The 22,179-nt window shown below is 42.8% G+C and overlaps 1 protein-coding gene across 1 annotated transcript in view; it reads right to left on the reverse strand.

Moving 5' to 3' along the window:
• Positions 1-597: 597 nt before the first annotated feature.
• The window catches only part of LOC106582744 (ras-related protein Rap-1A), a 30,915-nt gene continuing 9,333 nt past the window's right edge, over positions 598-22,179 (reverse strand). Inside the window, exons 2-8 of the mRNA XM_014166129.2 lie at positions 17,516-17,604; positions 17,095-17,163; positions 16,897-16,953; positions 16,003-16,143; positions 7,629-7,772; positions 7,367-7,500; positions 598-1,458 (exon numbers count right to left, since the gene is read on the reverse strand). Of these exons, the coding sequence (XP_014021604.1) occupies positions 7,411-7,500; positions 7,629-7,772; positions 16,003-16,143; positions 16,897-16,953; positions 17,095-17,163; positions 17,516-17,572 (558 nt within the window). The 5' untranslated portion in view covers positions 17,573-17,604 and the 3' untranslated portion in view covers positions 598-1,458; positions 7,367-7,410. The remainder of the gene's footprint in view (positions 1,459-7,366; positions 7,501-7,628; positions 7,773-16,002; positions 16,144-16,896; positions 16,954-17,094; positions 17,164-17,515; positions 17,605-22,179) is intronic.

A 22,179-nucleotide genomic window follows, 5' to 3' on the forward strand; every position in this document is an offset into this window, starting at 1 on the left:
GTTTCTGGCCATTTTGAGCCTGTAATTGAACCCACAAATGCTGATGCTCCAGATACTCAACTACTCTAAGACCAGTTTTATTGCTTCTTTAATCAGTACAACAGTTTCCAGCTGTGCTAACAATCGCAAAAGGGTTTTCTAATGATCAATTAGCCTTTTAAAATGCTAAACTTGGATTAGCTAACACAACTTGCCATTGGAACACAGGAGTGATGGTTGCTGATAATGGGCCTCTGTACGCCTAAGTAGATATTCCATTTAAAAAAAAAGCAGTTTCCAGCTACAATAGTCCTTTACAACGTTAACAATGCCTACACTGTATTTCTGATCCATTTGACATAATTTAATGGACCAAAAATGTGCTTTTCTTTCAAAAACAAGGACATTTCTAAGTAACCCCAAACTTTTGAACGGCGGTGTATAGCTTTGTATTAAATTGCTACCGTGCAACGGTTTACTCCTACTTGGTGGTGGAACGACATTCCACTGAGTACCCATCCAATTTCAGCTCTGATTATCATAGGGTTGGTTGTACGTGATACCGTACGATTATGAAGTCAGATGAGTTAAATCCACAAAATACAATGACCAAAATAATGAAAATGTACTAAAATTTAATCCATAAAAGCTGGAACATCATTTGACAGAAAAACACAAGAAGCATTATTAGAGTTGGTTTAGTATATATTTCAGCTTCAAGAGACAGAAATCATCCTTATTTCCCCCCATATTTCTTCTATAAAATACCCATTTTTCTGAAGCATTATTATGCAAAAAATGGCATTTGAATATATTATGGGAACTATGAAATCCCAGTGACTGAGTATAAAATTAAGTCACATCAGAGATATTTGCAGAAGAGAAAGTCCATGGACGTAGGGGAAACCGAAATACATATATGGACCTTGATCTACCACCATTAACATGACTGGCATGGAGAAATAGGTGTATGGCTATAAAAAAATGTTCTTACTTCCATTTGATTTCACACTTGAAAACATTTACACTTAATAACAGATGTGGTCATGCTGTCTGAAGATATTTATAATCATACAACTGAAGTCAACTTCCATGTCTCCAAATACACTATATTGCAAAGATGTAAAATACTGAAGTGAAGTTTTATCTTTCTTAGTAGGTAATCACTTTTACACTCTCAAAAGGAGGAGTGGGCTTTCGGTCGACCGGACCATGGACACGTTCCCATTTCAGAGACTTTCAGAGTTCATGGTGGTTCAGGATGTGGGGAATGAAGATTGTCCTTCAGGGTTCACTGATGACGGATCAGAGAGGAGTCTGAGTGAGATAGAAACAAGTCGTCTCTCTCATTGTGTCCTGCCTTGATACTAGCCAATCAGCGGTCAGCTGTTTGTGTCCTCACCGTTTATGGCTGATGGGGAGGGGGCGGGGGAATGCTGGCACGGTCCAATCTGGGCAACAGTTCTTCATTACAGCATTCTATAGGTGGAGAGAGGGGGGGCAAAGATCAACGGAAGGTATAAATCTTGATTTCGTTCAAAGAACTGTCCTCCTATAATATATCAATGAGCAAGTGCTGCCCTCTGTTGGCCAGTTGGAGTGCATCTTTCTGCTCACCATCTGTGTATATTTGTATTTATTATGGATCCCCATTTGCTGCAGCTACTCTTTGTGGGGTCCACCAAAAGTAAGGCAGTTTATACAATTTTAATAACATTACAATACATTCACAACACACTGGGTGCCCTCAGGCCCCTACTACACCATTACCACATATCTACAGTGGTAAACCAATGTGTATGTATATCGGGGTGTGTGTGTGTGTGTGTGTGTGTGTGTGTGCCAACGTTTGTGTTACTTCACAGTCCCCGCTGTTCCATAAGGTTTTATTGTCCGTTTTTTTTTAAATCTAATTTTACTGCTTGCATCAGTTACTTGATGTGGAATAGAGTTCCATGTGGTCATGGCTCTATGCAGTACTGTGTGCCTCCCATAGTATGTTCTCGACTTGGACTGTGAAGAGACCTCGTGGCATGTCTTGCATTCAACATGTCAATACCGCTCATAAATACAAGTAGTGATGAAGTCAATCTCTCCATTTTGAGCCAGGAGAGATTGACATGAATATTATTAATATTAGCTCTCTGTGTACATCCAAGGGCCAGCCGTGCTGCATTGTTCTGAGCGAACCTGACCACACGACTGAACAGTAGTCAAGGTGCGACAAAACTAGGGCCTGTAGGACCTGCCTAGTTGACAGTGTTGTTAAGAAGGCAGAGCATCACTTTATTATGGACAGCCTTCTCCCCATCTTAGCTACTACTGCATCAATATGTTTTGACCATGGCAGTTTACAATCTAGGGTTACTCCAAGCAGTTTAGTCATCAACTTGCTCAATTTCTACATTATTTATTACAAGACTTAGTTGCGGTTTAGTGAGTGTTTTGTTCCAAATACAATGCTTTTAGTTTTAGAAATATTTAGGGCCAATTAATTCCTTGCCACCTACTCTGAAACTAACTGCAGCTCTTCGTTAAGTGTTGCAGTCCTTTCAGTCGCTGTAGTAGCTGACGTGTATAGTGATGAGTCATCCGCATACATAGACACTCTGGCTTTACTCAAAGTAAGTGGCATGTCATTAGTAAAAATGTAAAAAAGCAAGGAGCCTAAACAGCTACCCTGGGAAATTCCTGATTCTAACTGGATTATGTTTGAGAGGCTTCCATTAAAAGAACACCCTCTGTTCTGTGGGACAAGTAACTCTTTATCCACATTATAGCAGGGGGTGTCAAGCCATAACACATATGTTTTCCAGCAGCAGACTATGATCGATAATGTCAAAAGCTGCACTGAAATCTAACAAGACAGCCCACACATTGATTTTATTATACATTTCTCTCAGCCAGTCAGTCATTTGTGTAAGTGATGTGCTTGTTGAATGTCCTTCCCTATAAGCGTGCTGAAAGTCTGTTTTCAATTTGTTTACTGTAAAATAGCATTGCATCTGGTCAAACAATTTTTTCCAGAAGTTTACTAAGGGTTGGTAACAGGCTGATTGGTCAGCTATTTGAGCCAGTAAAGGGGGCTTTACTATTCTTGGGTAGCGAAATGACTTCAGCTTCCCTCCAGGCCCGAGGGCACACACTCTAGTAGGCTTAAATTGAAGATATGGCAAATAGGAGTGGCAATATCGTCTGCATTCATCCTCAGTAAATTTTCCCATACAGATTGTCAGAACCCGGTGTCTTATCATTGCTGATAGACAATTTTTTCACCTCTTCCACACTGACTTTACAGAATACAAAAGTACAATTATTGTCTTTCATAATTTGGTTCAATATACTTGGATGTGTAGTGTCAGCGTTTGTTGCTGGCATGTCATCCCTAAGTTTGCTCATCTTGCCAATGAAAAAAGTCATTTGAGTAGTTGGTAATATCAGTTGGCTTTGTGATGAATGAGCCACTTGATTCAATGAATGGAGCCGAGTTGTCTCTTTTCACAAAAATGTCATTAAGGTGCCCGAAAGCTTTTTACTATCATTCTTTAAATCATTTATTTGTTTCATAGTATAGTTTATTTTGTTTAGTCACATGATTTCTTAACTTGCAGTACGTTTGCCAATCAGTTGGTCTGCCAGACTTATTTGCCATACCTTTTGCCTCATACCTCTCAATGATACAATTTTTCAATTCCTCATCAATCCAAGGGGATTTAACAGTTTTTACAGTCCTTTTCTTAATGGCTGCGTGCTTATTAGTAACTGGAATAAGTCGTTTCATAAATGCATCAAGTTCGGCGTCTGGTTGCTCCTCATTACACACCACAGACCAGCAAATATTCTTTACATCATCGACATATGAATCACTACAAAACTAATTGTATGACCCCTTACACACTATATTAGGCACAGCCTTTGGAACTTTGGTTTTCCTAGAATGGCTACTATATTATGATCACTACATCCTATGGATTTGGATACTGCTTTGAAGCACATTTTTGCAGCATTTGTAAAGATGTGATCAATACATGATGATTTAATTAGGCAAGGCGAGCTTGGGAAAGAAGCTTGGCCATGTAGAGGGGCATGGAGACAACTGCCCTAACCATTCAGAATTGAAGGGACGAGAGGTATAGGAAATATGGCAGAAGGGCTATGTGGAGTCAGGAGAAGACCTCACCATGTAGAGCACCATAGGAGTCGTCATAATATCCAATAAATGTAGAGGTCAAACAGAGAAATGGTTCCAATCATTTTTCCACCATTCATTTTTCCCCATAGGGGATTTTAGAAAGCGTTAAAATAAGGGCGGTGTTTCGTGTAGGCTTACCCTGGCGCGATGTTTTGACAGCAGTGTAAATCTCTCTAGGACAATGTAACTTATCAATATATTCAACTGTATTTACCCACCAAAAATGAAATGCTAATTAGCTGCTAATGCAGCTATCATAAAGAACTACAAATGCCACGATCTGGACGAGACTGCCGAGTAGAGGCAAAGGTAAGAATCTCTGGATTAAATATCTAATGTTAGCTAAATGTAGTAATGAATAAATTGGCAAAACTTTATATTGACAATTCTGTGAGCCATCTTGTGCAAGTTTTAAATTGACAATAACTGTTAGCAAAGGTGTCAGCTACAGATGACGTGGAGGAGATGCAGGGATTTGTAGTCTTGCATGATGCCTACTTTTATGTTAATAGAATTTTATAATCTGAGTGTAAATAGAGCTGAATATATTGATAAATCACCTTGTCCTAGAGAGATTTACATGGTTATCAAAACATCACGCCAGGGTAAGCCTACACGAAACACAGCCCTAACTTTAAAAAATCCCCTTCTAAAATCCCCTATGGGAAAAATGAAGTGTGGAAAAATGATTGGAACCATTTCCCTGTTTGACCCCTAGGTTATGACACCTCCGCCTGACCCCACCCTCCACCCCTGCCGTTCCCCCCTGTCCATCCCAGTCTGGCTGCTCTACTTGTCTAAAACAGTGGGTCTGTAATCCCGTTAGTGACAGTCCAGTGCCCTTGGTGGCGTAGCCGGCCGGAGACAGACTGCCTGGGGGCTGCTGGACTTGGGCCCCTCACTGTAGGTCTCTATTGAGCAACAGATTAACTACCCTATAAACCTGGTGAAGAATGAGATATAGTCATGTGTATGTGGACAGTTACACCAGACTACCAGCTAGGGATGTAACGATTCACCGATATGCATGGGTCCCCGATTCAAATGCGTAAGTAATGAGTGCGTCGGTCAGCAGACCTCAAACCGATCCAAATGTATGCCTGGGTCAGAAATTTTACCAGTTCACTAATATCTCTCTCATTATATTCTTTATACCTTCCGAAAATACCTCATATTTTTGTGACAACGGATGCATCCACTCCGTAGACAAACTGTGCACCGTGACCAGCTTCATGCACTGATCAACACAAGGTAGGCGGCCTGTTCCTGATCTTGCACATCTGTACGGGACGTTCAGCATTCAAAAGCGAAAATGGCTTGAGCGATATTAGGCTTTATTAGTCGAGTGACAACCTGTCATTTTCTAGGTAATTGTTATCATGCACTGTTGAAAACTGTTTTACCGGAATTAAAGTAAGAAATCTGAGACAACGCATCTGGCTATACCTGCTGAACGGGGATTCCAATAGATTTGGTAGTTTTGTTTTAAACAATCAGTGTATGTGGTCATTTTTAGATATGCAGGGTAAAATGTATAATTTCATAACGTGGACAGAAAATAAACTCACTCTATAAATATTCCAAAACCATTCGATTTTGAGATGAGGGTGAAAACCAAAGCTACGCTCATATATACACTACATGATCAAAAGTATGTGGACATCTGCCCGTCGAACAACTCATTCCAAAATCATGGGCATTAATTAAGAGTTGGTCCCCCCTTAGCTGCTATAACAGCCTCCACTCTTCTGGGAAGGCTTTCCACTAGATGTTGGAACATTGCTGCAGGGACTTGCTTCCATTCATCCATAAAAGCATTAGTGAGGTCAGGCACTGATGTTGGGCGATTAGGCCTGGCTCGCAGTCAGCGTTCCAATTCATCCCAAAGGTGTTTGATGGGGTTGAGGTCAGGGCTCAGTCATGTTCTCCCACATTGATCTCGACAAACCATTTCTCTATGGATCTCGCTTTGTGCACGGGGGCATTGTCATGCTGACACAGGAAAGGGCCTAACCCCAAACTGTTGCCACTAAGTCGGAAACACGGCATCATCTAGAATTGAACTAATGGAACCAAGGGGCCTCGTCCAAACCATGAAAAACAGCCCCAAACCATTATTCCTCCTCCACCAAACTTTACAGCTGGCACTACGCAGCCGGGCAGGTAGCATTCTGCTGCCATCCACCAAACCCAGATTCGTCCGTCAGACTGCCAGATGGTGAAGCGTGATTCATCAGAACGCATTTCCACTGGTCCTGAATTCGATGGGGGCGAGCTTTACACCACTCCAGCCGACGTTTGGCATTGCGCATGGTGATCTTAGGCTTGTGTGCGGCTGCTCTGCCGAGGACAGACAATTTTTACGAGCTTCAGCACATGACGGTCCGGTTCTGTGAGCTTGTGTAGCCTACCACCTTCTCAGTTGAGCCATTCTACTGCCAATGTTTGTCTATGGAGATCGCACGGCTGTGTGCTCAATTTTATAGACAGGTGTGGTTGAAATAGCAGAATCCAGTAATTTGAAGGGGTGTCCATATACTTTTGGCCACGTAGTATAATATATTGTAAACAGGTTAATTAGTGGGCGTTTTCAGAACCAAAGTGGCAGACAAAACTGTCTACATTGCCCCCCTAATCTGATAGTGGTGGTGGGGTGGTAGATGCATCCCTGATGGCTCAGCTCAGGTGCCTATATTTGGCTCAGAGGCCAAAAGATTTGAACTTAGAATGGAAAGTAGTGTTTATGCAACAAATGTTAGTCCATTAAATCGTATAGCATCGATTCCTTGTCTAATAAAAACAAATCATACAGAACCTTTTCAAACTAAAAGGAATCGTTCCTGTATTGTATCGCCTTAAAAGGGAAATATGCACATCCCCACTACCAGCAGATGGCACAGTCTACTGTCCAGGGAGCAGTCTACCCTAAGTTAATGACAGGGAGCAGTCAACGTTCTATGAATGCTCTCAGGCCCTATCGATTCCATCAATGACGAGAAAAATCAACTGACAGATTTGTAGTAGCGGCCATTAAAAAAAAACATGTATTAATAACTACAGATTAAACAAATCCCAAATTGCAGGGGCATATTGTGAGTTGAGAAGAATGTTGTGCTCCTCGTAGGTCCAGTAATAAGGGTTGATGTGTACCAGTCAGGTAATTAGAGTCTACCGTGTCGTTAGTCACCTACTCACCTGGCTCAGAGCTGCTGCAGGGCGGGGTGGAGGGGAGGGCAGCTTTAGAGAAGGACACAGTTTGATTTCTTTTTCGCTTTCTTCTTTTCCACAGGCGTTTTCCTATTTATCTGTCTGACCAAGTCATAGAAGATCTGCAAACACAAAACCATTGCTAAGTGCTTTGACACATTAAAAAAAAAGGCATAGTTAACCATATAAATCCAAACCGTTAGTGTCATAATTCAAATCACTAGTCAGCTGTTTGATTGTCAGTACTCACGTCGAGGACGTTGATCTTTGACTTTGCGGAGGACTCTAAAAAGGCACAATGGTTCCACTGTCTGGCCAGGTTCTGACCCTGCTCCTTGCCCACCACCCGCTCATCCTCCAGGTCACACTTATTACCCACCAGGATCATCGGCACCTGGGAGAGAAGAGAACAGGACATGGATGAGAGATAACATCAAAATGTTAAAGCATTTCACTGGGACCAAACAGAAAAATATGTGATGGGTGAAAAATCTATAGTTACACATTTCAATATTATAAATCGATACTTTGACTCCAAGTATTGATTTGAACCGGACACGGATGTTTCGTTCTGCCCCTGAACAAGTAACTCACTGTTCCTAGGCCGTCATTGTGAATAAGAATTTGTTCTTAAATGACTTGCCTAGTTAAATAAAGGTTAAATAAAAAAAATTAAATGAGGGGGGCTAGGTGGCGTTAGCTGGCGCTAGTCAGCTGTATCAGCACCAAAACCCCGGTATTTCTCATCCTTTTGCTTGTTTAAAAACAGTGAGCCAAGCACTATTTCCATGACGATCAAAACAAATGTTCTCATGCTCCATCTTGTCTCTCTGCAATGGATATATAGTGAACAATATGTTGGGAACATCAAATCGCAATACATATAGAAGTCATAAGTTTACACACACGTTGGAGTCATTAAAACTCGTTTTTCAACCACTCCACAAATTTCTTGTTAACAAACTATAGTTTTGGCAAGTCGGATAGGACATCTACTTTGTGCATGACACGTAATTTTTCCAACAATTGTTTAGACAGATTATTTCATTTATAATTCACTGTATCACAATTCCAGTGGGTCAGAAGTTTACATACACTAATTTGACTGTGCCTTTAAACAGCTTGGACAATTCCCGAAAATTATGTCATGGCTTTAGAAGCTTCTGATAGGCTAATTTACATCATTTGAGTCAAATGGAGGTGTACCTGTGGATGTATTTCAAGGCCTACCTTCAAACTCAGTGCCTCTTTGCTTGACATCATGGGAAAATCAAAAGAAAATCAGCCAAGACTTCAAAAAAAAAAAAAATATATTTTTTTTTTAAAGTGTGGACCTCCACAAGTCTGGTTCATCCTTGGGAGCAATTTCCAAATGCCTGAAGGTACCACGTTCATATGTACAAACAATAGTATGCAAGTATAAACACCGCTGTCATACCGCTCAGGAAGGAGAAGCCTTCTGTCTCCAAGAGATGAACGTACTTTGGTGCGAAAAGTGCAAATCAATCCAAAACACCTGCAAAGGACCTTGTTAAGATGCTGGAGGAAACAGGTACAAAAGTATCTATATCCACAGTAAAACGAGTCCTATATCAACATAACCTGAAAGGCTGCTCAGCAAGGAAGAAGCCACTGCTCCAAAACCGCCATAAAAAAGCCAGACTACGGTTTGCAACTGCACATGGGGACAAAGATCGTACTTTTTGGAGAAATGTCCTCTGGTCTGATCAAACAAAGATAGGACTGTTTGGCCATAATGACCATAGCATGGCAAAATGGCTTAAGGACAACAAAGTGAAGGTATTGGAGTGGCCATCACAAAGCCCTGACCTTAATCCTATAGAAAATTTGTGTGCGAGCAAGAAGGCCTACAAACCGGACTCAGTTACACCAGCTCTGTTAGGAAGAATGGGCCAAAATTCAGCCAACTTATTGTGGGAAGCTTGTGGAAGGCTACCTGAAACGTTTGACCCAAGTTAGACAATTTAAAGGCAATTCTACCGAATACTAATCGAGTGCATGTAAACTTCTGACCCACTGGGAATGTAATGAAAGAAATAAAAGCTGAAATAATTATCTACTATTATTCTGACATTTCACATTATTAATATAAAGTGGTGATCCTAACTGACCTAAGACAGGGAATTTTTACTAGGATTAAATGTCAGGAATTGTGAAAAACTGAGTTTAAATGTATTTGGCTAAGGTGTATGTGAACTTCCGACTTCAACTATAAGCATGGTAGTAATATCGCATCGTGAGGTACCTGGCAATTCTCATCCCTAATCAATACAAGGTGTATGTGTGTGGGTCAGTCACACCCATCCTGACAGTGTGTTCTGGCTGTTTAGGGAGTTAGGGGAAAGTGGAAACAATGGCAGCCCCGCCCACACAGGATAGAAATCAGCTTCCTGCCTGCTTCCCTCTGTTTGCATTGCATTCCATGCTCCAACTGCTCCATGGAATGAAACCATTGCAGACTGCGTGTGTGCAGGGAGCAGTACATAATATCAAGGTGAGACCAGAGAGAGAATAAAGGATGCTGGGTTGAGTTCCCTAATCTCTACCCACTTTGACGCCTTACTGAAAAGTCTAGAAACAGCAGCACTGTGTAAAAGTTGCACTATAAGCACAGATCTGGGATCAACTTCTCCTCCGCAGAGTCTAACTTTAACCATTAGGGGGGGGACAGATGATGCGGGAACGTAAAACTGACCTCAGAACAGTGTCTGGGGGCAACTTCACCCTATTCGGGGCAAGTGCCCTCTCTCACAGGGCTGTAGGGCAGATGACAGGAAGCAGTTTGGACTAGCTCCATGAAGTTTCAAATCCAAACAAACCCTTAGACGGGGCTGTTGAATGACGGTGGCCCTAAAGTCAGAGTAGAACCGGAGGTATGCATTTCCAGGCTAGCTAACGCCAGATAGGGAAGAAAGTAGCTGTAGAACATCCCCAGTCAGCAACATGGACGCAGGCAGGGAGGGAAGTTAAGCCTGTGTCCAAGAGCCACACCGAGACGTACACATGGCGAAATCGCAAGTCTGGCATTGGCCTACTACTCCAGCTGAACAGAAGAGGACTTAGACAGCAGGAGTCACAAGACCTCTTGCGTAAGCTAGTCGTGTGACAGAAGGAAAAAAACATTTTAAATAAGAAAAGCCGATACTAGTCCCATCACTTCATTCACCACCTTATGGGTCTCCTTGTTACCATTCAAGGAAATGGGCTTTGGTGTCCAGGTTTGCGCTGGTAAATTGTCTACTGATTAAAACACTTGCATTTGCACAATCTGAAATGTTACATTGTAGCTTGAAAGGAATCCTACCAAAAATCCTCAAAGTGTATTATAGACAGGGCTCTAACTCCCCTAGCTCCACAATGAAATAGGGTGCCGGCCAGGCAGCAGGCTGTTAGCCAGCCTGCCAGCTTAGTGGAGTCTGCCACTAGCACAGTCAGTGTAGTCAGCTCAGCTATCCCCATTGAGACCGTGTCTGTGCCTCGAACTACGTTGGGCAAAACTAAACATGGCGGTGTTCTCCTTAGCAATATCACTAGAATAAAGACCTCCTCCATTCCTGCCATTATTGAAAGAGATCGTGATACCTCACATCTCAAAATAGGGCTACTTAATGTTAGATCCCTCACTTCAAAGGCAGTTACAGTCAATGAACTAATCACTGATCATAATCTTGAAGTGATTGGCCTGACTGAAACATGGCTTAAGCCTGATGAATTTACTGTGTTACACTAGTGACCATATCCCGCAAAGGCGGAGGTGTTGCTAACATTTACGATAGCAAATGTCAATTTACAAAAAAAATAAAAGACGTTTGTCTTTTGACCTTCTAGTCATGAAATCTATGCAGCCTACCAAATCTCTTTGTATAGCTACCGTTTACAGGCCTCCTGGGCCATATACAGCGTTCCTCACTGAGTTCCCGGAATTCCTATCAGACCTTGTAGTCATTGCAGATAATATTCTAATTTTTGGTGACTTTAATATCCACATGGAAAAGTCCACAGACCCACTCCGAAAGGCTTTCAGAGCAATCATCGACTCAGTGGGTTTTGTCCAACATGTCTCCGGACCTATTCACTGCCACAGTCATACTCTGGACCTAGTTTTGTTCCATGGAATAAATGTTGTGGATCTTAATGTTTTTCCTCATAACCCTGGACTATCAGACAACCATTTTATTACATTTGCAATCGCAACAAATAATCTGCTCAGACCCCAACATAGGAGCATCAAAAGTCGTGCTATAAATTCTCAGACAACCCAAAGATTCCTTGATGCCCTTCCCAGACTCCCTCTGCCTACCCAAGGACGTCAGAGGACAAAAATCAGTTAACCACCTAACTGAGGAACTCAATTTAACCTTGCGCAATACCCTAGATGCAGTTGCACCCCTAAAAACGAAAACATTTGTCATAAGAAACTAGCTCCCTGGTATACAGAAAATACCCGAGCTCTGAAGCAAGCTTCCAGAAAATTGGAACAGAAATGGCGCCACACCAAACTGGAAGTCTTCCGACTAGCTTGGAAAGACAGTACCGTGCAGTATCGAAGAGCCCTCACTGCTGCTCGATCATCCTATTTTTCCAACTTAATTGAGGAAAATAAGAACAATCCAAAATTTATTTTTGATACTGTCACAAAGCTAACTAAAAAGCAGCCTTCCCCAAGAGAGGATGGCTTTCACTTCAGCAATAAAAAAATTCATGAACTTCGAGGAAAAGATCATGATTATTAGAAAGCAAATTACGGACTCCTCTTTAAAATCTGTGTATTCCTCCAAAGCTCAGTTGTCCTGAGTCTGCACAACTCTGCCAGGACCTAGGATCAAGGGAGACACTCACGTTTTTTAATACTATATCTCTTGACACAATGATGAAAATAATCATGGCCTCTAAACTTTCAAGCTGCATACTGGACCCTATTCCAACTAAACTAATAAAAGAGCTGCTTCCTGTGCTTGGTCCTCCTATGTTGAACATAATAAACTGCTCTCTATCCACCGGATGTGTACCAAACTCACTAAAAGTGGCAGTAATAAAGCCTCTCTTGAAAAAGCCAAACCTTGAACCAGAAAATATTTTAAACTAAAAACCAGCCTATATCGAATCTTCCATTCCTCTCTAAAATTTTAGAAAAGGCTGTTGCGCAGCAACTCACTGCCTTCCTGAAGAGAAACAATGTATACTTAGACTGCACTTGTGAAGGTGGTAAATTACCTTTTAATGGCAGACCAAGGCTCTGCATCTGTCCTCGTGCTCCTAGACCTTAGTGCTGCTTTTGATACCATCGATCACCACATTCTTTTGGAGAGATTGGAAACCCAAATTGGTCAACACGGACATGTTCTGGCCTGGTTTAGATATTATCTGTCGGAAATATATAAATTTGTCTCTGAATGGTTTGTCCTCTGACAAGTCAACCGTAAGTTTCGGTGTTCCTCAAGGTTCCATTTTAGGACCACTATTATTTTCACTATGGTGTTGTCATTCGAAAACATAATGTTAACTTTCACTGCTATGCAGATGACACACAGCTGTACATTTCAATGAAACATGGTGAAGCCCCAAAATTGCCCTCACTAGAAGCCTGTGTTTCAGACATAATGAAGTGGATGGCTGCAAACGTTCTACTTTTAAACTCGGACAAAACAGAGATGCTTGTTCTAGGTCCCAAGAAACAAAGATCTTCTGTTGAATCTGACAATTAATCTTCATGGGTGTACAGTCGTCTCAAATAAAACTGTGAAGGACCTCGGCATTACTCTGGACCCTGATCTCTCTTTTGACAAACATATCAAGACTGTTTCAAGGACAGCTTTTTTCCATCTACGTAACATTGCAAAAATCAGAAACTTCGTCCAAAAATGTATCCATGCTTTTGTTACTTCTAGGTTAGACTACTGCAATGCTCTACCTTCCGGCTACCCGGATAAAGCACTAAATAAGCTTCAGTTAGTGCTAAATACGGCTGCTAGAATCCTGACTAGAACCAGAAAATGTGATCATATTACTCCAGTGCTAGCCTCCCTACACTGGCTACCTGTTAAGGCAAGGGCTGATTTCAAGGTTTTACTGCTAACCTACAAATCATTACATGGGCTTGCTCCTACCCATCTTTCCGATTTGGTCCTGCCGTACATACCTACACGTACGCTACGGTCACAAGACGCAGGCCTCCTAATTGTCCCTAGAATTTCTAAGCAAACAGCTGGAGGCAGGGCGTTCTCCTATAGAGCTCCATTTTTATGGAAATGGTCTGCCTACCCATGTGAGAGACGCAGACTCGGTCTCAACCTTTAAGTCTTTTTTGAAGACTAATCTCTTCAGTAGGTCCTATGATTGAGTGTAGTCTGGCCCAGGAGTGTGAAGGTAAACGGAAAGGCACTGGAGAAACAAACCGCCCTTGCTGTCTCTGCCTAGCCGGTTCCCCTCCCTCCACTGGGATTCTCTGCCTCTAACCCTATTACAGGGGCCGAGTCACTGGCTTACTGGTGCTCTTCCATGCCGTCCCTAGGAGGGGTGCGTCACTTGAGTGGGTTGAGTCACTGACGTGGTCTTCCTGTCTGGGTTGGCACCGCCCCTTGGGTTGTGCCGTGGCTGAGATCTTTGTGGGCTATACTCGGCCTTGTCTCAGGATGGTAAATTGGTGGTTGAAGATAGTGGTGTGGGGGCTGTGCTTTGGCAAAGTGGGTGGGGTTAAATCCTGCCTGTTTGGCCCTGTCCGGGGCTATCATCGGATGGGGCCACAGTGTCTCCTGACCCCTCCTGTCTCAGCCTCCAGTATTTATGCTGCAGTAGTTTGTGTCGGGGGGCTAGGGTCAGTCTTTTATATCTGGAGTATTTCTCCTGTCTTATCCGGTGTCCTGTGTGAATTTAAGTATGCTCTCTCTAATTCTCTCAGAGGACCTGAGCCCTAGGACCATGCCTCAGGACTACCTGGCATGATGACTCCTTGCTGTCCCCAGCCCACCTGGCCGTGCTGCTGCTCCAGTTTCAGCTGTTCTACCTGCGGCTATGGAACCCTGACCTGTTCACCGGACGTGCTACCTGTCCCAGACCTGCTGTTTTCAACTCTCTAGAGACAGCAGGAACGGTAGAGATACTCTCAATCATCAGCTATGAAAAGCCAACTCACATTTACTCCTGAGGTGCTGACCTGTTGCACCCTTGACAACTACTGTGATTATTATTATTATTATTATTATTATTATTATTATTAGACCATGCTGGTCATTTATGAACATCTTGGCTATGTTCTTTTATAATCTCCACCCGGCACAGCCAGAAGAGGACTGGCCACCCCTCATAGCCTGGTTCCTCTCTAGGTTTCTTCCTAGGTTCTGGCCTTTCTAGGGAGTTTTTCCTAGCCACTGTGCTTCTATACCTGCATTGCTTGCTGTTTGGGGTTTTAGGCTGGGTTTCTGTACAGCACTTTGTGGCATCAGCTGATGTAAGAAGGGCTATATAAATACATTTCATTTGATTAGTGGGACTAATTTTCTGAGCACCTATTTCAGAGCCTTGCACCGTGTGGGTTCTGTTTTGTAGCCTGTGTGTTCCGTATGGACATAGTGTCTTTAAAATCGAGCCTGGCTAGACCATGAGCCCTCCCTGCTGTCTCCACATTCTCCAACACTGTAGTTGTAAATGGTGTGTGGCATTCCCATCAAGCACTTGGAATGGAAATGGCTGAGCAGCACTGGACTGCCCAAATTCAACCAAGAATCCATCCCTTCTTTTGGGGGGCGACGACACAGAAAGCATTTCCGTTGGTCATGCATTCCTACAAGGGGCAATGAAAGAAACAGGGCGAAAAGCTTAAATCGTCAGTGGAATGATGGCTGCCACAGAGAGCTGCAATACAGTAGTTGGCAGATATGCACAAGTGTTGAATCTCGGGAGTATTTCAAGAGAAAACATTGAGCAAAGGGATGGAACAGGCCTTCTTCCCTGTTGACAGCCAGTGATCCTACAATCGATCCCTAACCTCCATCACGCAATGGCTTTCTAATCTGAACTGCCTAAAAAAACGGGCTCCCCGGCCCATCCAGTGTTTCTGATGACTAGGGACTTTCAGTGGAAATCATCCCCGTCGGAAATCACCTGCCTCGGGCCAGACCACACGGACCACAAGCCAGGTGGGAAACAACGAGTAACCGACAAGTGATAAAAAAGAGCCAGTCATAACAAAGTACAGGGGATTTATTGGCACACGGAGAGACATTAGCCCCGCCCACACAGAAAGCGAGAGAGAGTACAGGAAAGAGAAAGCTTGAGAGGAAAGGGGTTATACAGATCACCAAAAAAGGGCATCATCCTGCAGAGTGAGTATCTGTTGAGGCCAGGGGACTATGAGATGTCACTCCGATACTCCAAACACACGGAGGGAGTGCCAAGAAATGGGACTGTGGTTAATGTGGAGGGGTTGTAATAATATTTCCTTCTCTCATTCTTGCTGTATGAGCTCAGTTGTCGTCACACCGCAAAGACTAGCCCATGATCATGGGTAAATGTTATATAGTGCTGTGGCAAATATAATGGTGTGTTTAAACTAGGGCCATTTTCCTGATCATGTGGCCTAGTTATAATCCAAGGTAGCTACTCACATCTTCTGTGTCCTTCACTCTCAGGATCTGTTCCCTCAGGTCCTGCAGGTCGTTGAACGTGGACTGTGCTGTGATGGAGTACACCAGGGCAAAGCCCTGACCGTTCTTCATGTACAGATCTCTCATTGCAGTGAACTGCTCCTGTAAGACAGGCAGGAGAAAGAAGTATCCTGAGTTCTGATGTCATAGTTAATAAGACCTCTATACACCTGATCAATTTCATGACCCCCTCTCCCCCCAAGAGTTCTACTTAATACATGCATTATGCTGCTGCTAGACATCACAGCTCAATTGACTTGTCAGTGGAGGCCCAAGGTGCTTGAATATTTAGCCTTGGAAGCCCAGCAAAGAATTTATAGAGATTCTCTGAGATTAACCAGTAGTTCTGAAAGTAGCACTCATGAGACAAAAGGGTCCCTGAAAATGTTGTACGTCATCACATAGGTGCAGATATTTGCGCGACGTCATTGCTTTCACTCCCTCTCTGCGTTGCCCATTGAGCCGTTGGAGTCCGCCCCGCAACCTCATTGGATAATGCTGGGCAGGCCTCCTGCTAGCTGTCACTCAAATGCGAGGGACTGAAGCTCATTGGCTAGAACTCAAATTGCAAGGAGGCTGACAGACGTGTGTGTGTGTGGGGGGGGAGGTGTAGGTAAAATGGTGTGGCACAGCTTCAAGAAAAGTCGCTTTCAAACTAGGGATTTGGTGGTGAATTGAGTTAAGTCAATTATTCTGCATGTATGAACTACACATTGACACATCTAGCCTAAAGCGGGGGGGGTTTAAGAAAATACTTTCTTTGTCACCAAAGTACCAGAGCATGTCTTTAAAGAAATATACACTCAGGGTTTAGCCTGGATAAGAGAGTTGTGGAGCTGAGCAACATTAACTTACTGTGCCGGCTGTGTCGAGGATTTCAAGCATGCATTGCTGTCCATCTACCTCCACTTGCTGCAGTGGAGAGAAAAACACAACATCAGAGAGAAACACAGAGACGAGAGGGTGAGAAAGAAAGAGCAGGTTGTTGACCCACAGACCAGCTGAAAGCAATCAGCTTATTCCCTGGCAATTCCTCCCTTATGGGACACTTACCTTTCTGTAGGAGTCTTCTATTGTTGGGTCATATTTTTCCACAAAGATTCCCTGTACAAACTGGACTGTCTGTAAGAGAGAACATGGGCCACAAAAACAAGTCAGATCAACAATTCACACCACAGGAATATTCAATGATGGTGCTGTGGATCTTGAGGCCTGGATTTGCACAACCCTGGCTTGTGCTAGTTGGTACATAAGACAGACATCTTGAATAGGCAAAGATGGTCATGTGCGGCTCAGCTGGTAGAGCATGGCACTTGCGACACCAGGGTTGCCGGTTCAATTCCCACCGGGGGCCAGTACGAAAAATTATGAAAATCTATGCAAGCACTACTGTAGGTAACTGTGGATAAGAGCATCTGCTAAATTACAAAAATGTAGATGGCCTGGAGTGGCCCACCTCCAGTGAAGTACTCACCAGAGCGGACTTGCCCACGCCTCCCGAGCCTAGCACCACTAGCTTGTATTCACGCATGGCAGGATCTCTTCACGGGACAGCCCAACAGTCTGCACAGGCAGGAGAAAAGGAGAAAATGATTGTAAAATGGAAATATCAGTTCTCTCCCAATAAGATCGTAGTCATTCCTATGGTCGGGACAAGTCGCGGCATAACAATGGGAACACCCATAAGCGGAGGAGGTCAGGAGGAGTTTATGACCCCCATCCTCTAGCTAACACAAACCAGCTGTGGGTGTGAAGGGAGAAGCTTGGGTTTGGCCGCCTGCTCCCAGGACAACCATCTGGCCGCCATGCACGCAGCACACCACGTCAGACTCAGTCTATGAATACAGAAACTGAAATCCATTGGCATGCATCACATGGGCCATCTTTCTGCTACAGTATATGAAAAAGGGCTCAAGACAGACCATTTAGTCGCATTTGGCGACTGACATGGCTGTGCGAGTGAAATGTTTTATTGGTTGGGTCGGTACGAGGCTAAACCATTATTTGGTCAAACCATAAAGTACATTATCCTCATGAAAGTGTCTGCCCGCCCCCGTTTCGCTGGGGCCTGCTGCTTTGTTGAGCGAGCCACTCTCCTTTCCCAGGGGAAATCAAATGCTCAGGGAGAAAAATAAGATGCTCTGATTGGATTTTAAAATGTTATACAATTGCTGGCCAAACACAGCTATCACGTTGTCCCAGTGGAAGAGAGGAGGTTCTCAGCTTTCGGTAAGTATAGTTTAGATTTTTGAACTCAATTTTGTGCTCAATAGCAAACATTTTACAACCAAGATATTTGATATGGCTTTGAGATACGGAGTGCGCAAAATAATTAGGCACATTACATAGGCCTCATTGGGTGGTAGGCTACAACTGCAACCTTTTTTGGGACATTCGATTTATCAGAACATTCTAGAGCCCTATTAAACAGTAAAATATAACAGTTGAATCACAACATGAAAATAAAATAATAAAGCTACCATATCGTCGGCTGGTGCCGACAACTGAAAAACTTTGTGGCACCACTACCACCAGGGGAACATGTTAGTCTGGGGCCCTGCCATCTGTTGTCAACGCAAGACAATTAAGAAACAATCACAACACCGTCCATTTGGGATTTGTGGGGTCCTTCCATTGACAACATGCCCTCCAGGCCTAAATACTCAGGAACACCTCCTAGAGAGACCTTCAGCTCCTGACTACAGTCACAAGAGACAGACAGCCTCATGGGATATGAGACCAATGAATAATTTATGGTGAAGAGACTAATCCTCATCATACAGGAGTTCAGTTACTTTTTAAGGAGCAAGGGAAAATACACACTCCCACTTGTCTATGCACTTTGAGAAGAAAGTCTACCTGTCAGTGGAATTTTTGGTCCACAAGTCATCATGAGCTGTGAAAACAGTAATCCATGATGAAAACTGCAAAGGTAGAGGAGGACAGTGAAGTCCAGAGACTTAGGTATTAGTATTATAAGTGTTGATGCATGCTGGTGTGGATTTAATGTCACTGGTAGCGTAATACACTTTTCACTTCAAATGATGTATGAAAAAACAACTTTAAAAAGTCTGATGTAAACTACAACTACTTTCGAATAGATGTGACTATCCGGAGAAAGCCTGCTCCAGTAATGATGCATTCTCTGACTGAGCCCCTTACAGCTCAGAAACGGTCATAGTGCTCTCTACGGCACTCCATTAATTGCGTTACGTGCACGGCACGCTTTCACGCACAAAGCCATGTAAGGAAGTTATTTAACTGAACCTCAACACACACACCCCCCCCCGTCGTTCCTCAATATCTCTCCCCACAAAACAAACAGCCCAAGTCTTTCCCCCGTAGTAACTAACAAATAAGGAGAGTGAGCTACGCACCACAAACACACTGAAACCATGACATCAGCACCATATAACTCACTCTCTATGGACAGAGGTATGTTTCCATGTAAGGCTTAAACTGGGAAGAAGAGTTGCTGAGAAAGAGCGAGAGACTCCATAGTGTGCGCCCCTCTTAGCCGAGTCACAAATTAGACAAAAACTAAACACTATATGGATTAAGGATGGACACAACAGTTTACATTTGGTAAATATTCATACTTTAGTAGCAGTACTGTGACATTTAGCAGGCTTCAGATTTTATCAGGCTATTTGGAGTATTGTAAGCAGAATTTACTAATCCGTTGGCAATGATAGTGAGCAGTCACTGCGCCTGGCCCTGACTCAGCACCACATTTGATAGGCAGGTTCCTATATCTCACCAGACAACTGTTGCCAGCGGAAACCACACTCCCATCATGCAAGGCACCACTTCGCACTTGCATATTAATTATTTAAAAAAATGTCATTATGCTGCCCTCATCCTCTGCTAGCAAAGCAGGCACTGAATACAGTTTGAGTCAACCACTTGTGGTTCAGGATTTAAGAGAGTGCGAAAAGGTGCTAAATCTACTCAAAGTAATACTTTTCAAATTGGCGAGCTTATGTTTCATGTCTTCCGTTATTACGCAAACAACTTCACCTCAGAAATCCCCCAACTAAGATATCAGGAAATGACAGGGGGGGAAAAACACAAAATCATAAAGTTAGAAGAACAGAGAATCTAAATGACCCTTTTATGAGCTACAGTTTATCTGCACAATTCCAAACGGGCCCTTCAATTTTATTTTTTATTAAGAAGAGCCCCATTGAAATCCATAAATTAAAATCTGCCATCAGAACATAGAAACACATGTCCTCTGTCTAAGCTACTTACTAATGTGGTGACTTTTCTGGGTCATAGCAGGCCTAGAGGTTTTAGGGCTGATGTTGAGGCTAAGGGCCACCTCCACTCTTAAACTTTGGGCAAGTAAGTCATTGTATTTAACCTGTTGGGTCTAGGGGGCAGCATTTGCACGTCTGGATAAAAAAAATGTACCCGATTTAATCTGGTTACTAATCCTACCCAGTAACTAGAATATGCATATACTTATTATATATGGATAGAAAACACTCTAAAGTTTCCAAAACTGTTTGAATGGTGTCTGTGAGTATAACAGAACTCATTTGGCAGGCAAAACCCTGAGACATTTTCTGACAGGAAGTGGATACCTGATGTGTTGTATTGACTTTAAACCTATCCCATTGAAAAACACAGGGGTTTAGGACTATTTTGGCACTTCCTATTGCTTCCACTAGATGTCACCAGCCTTTACAAAGTGTTTTGAGTCTTCTGGAGGGAGATCTGACCGAACAAGAGCCATGGAACGGTGATGTCCCATTAGACACCTGGCGCGCTAGTTCATGTTGGGTACCCTCGTTCCAATACGTTATAAAAGAGTATGCATTCGTCCACCTTGAATATTATTCATGTTCTGGTTAAAAAAGGCCCTAATGATTTATGCTATACAACGTTTGACATGTTTGAACGAACGGAAATATATTTTTTCCCCTCGTTCATGACGAGAAGTCCGGCTGGCTTACATCATGTGCTAACGAGACGGAGATTTTTGGACATAAATGATGAGCTTTTTTGAACAAAACTACATTCGTTATGGACCTGTGATACCTGGAAGTGACATCTGATGAAGAGAATCAAAGGTAATGGATTATTTACATAGTATTTTCGATTTTAGATCTCCCCAACATGACGTCTAGTCTGTATCGCAACGCGTATTTTTCTGGGCGCAGTGCTCAGATTATTGCAAAGTGTGATTTCCCAGTAAGGTTATTTTTAAATCTGGCAAGTTGATTGCGTTCAAGAGATGTAAATCTATAATTCTTTAAATGACAATATAATATTTTACCAATGTTTTCTAATTTTAATTATTTAATTTCTGACGCTGACTTGACTGCCGGTTATTGGAGGGAAACGATTTCCTCAACATCAATGCCATAGTAAAACGCTGTTTTTGGATATAAATATGAACTTGATAGAACTAAAAATGCATGCATTGTCTAACATAATGTCCTAGGAGTGTCATCTGATGGAGATTGTAAAAGGTTAGTGCATCATTTTAGCTGGTTTTATGGTTTTGGTGACCCTGTCTTTGACTTGACAAAACATTACACACAACTCTTGTAAATGTACTGTCCTAACATACTCTAAATTTATGCTTTCGCCGTAAAACCTTTTTGAAATCGTAAAACGTGGTTAGATTAAGGAGATGTTTATCTTTCAAATGGTGTAACATAGTTGTATTTTTGAAAAATTTGAATTTTGACATTTATTTGGATTCAAATTTGCCGCTCTTGAAATGCACCTGCTGTTGATGGAGTGCACCACGGGTGGCACGCTAGCGTCCCACCTAGCCCCAAGAGGTTAACCAAGGCTGTAGCAACTGGTGGATGTAAACGTCATGAGTTGACAGTTGAATCAGAGGCAGCCCAAGTGGGAAACAAACGAAGAACTGCTGATACAATCACTGATTTGAGAACACGGCGTGTGGCGTTAAATTGACGGTGAGCTGTGACACCACACATCCGGTTTCCTGGGCTACCAGTAGTACTCATAATCATGAGCCCATTTGTTTCTCATTTTCTCGTTCCAATTTAGTCATGTTAATTATGAAAGTTACAGCCTCAGCCCTTTCTTTTGCTTCATCGTTTGGAGAAGGCCTATTCTCAAGCGTTGAGTCAACTAGTCAGCAACACTAATCCC

This window comes from Salmo salar, chromosome ssa22 (genome assembly GCF_905237065.1).
Source record: "Salmo salar chromosome ssa22, Ssal_v3.1, whole genome shotgun sequence".
Classification (NCBI taxonomy): Eukaryota; Metazoa; Chordata; class Actinopteri; order Salmoniformes; family Salmonidae; genus Salmo; species Salmo salar.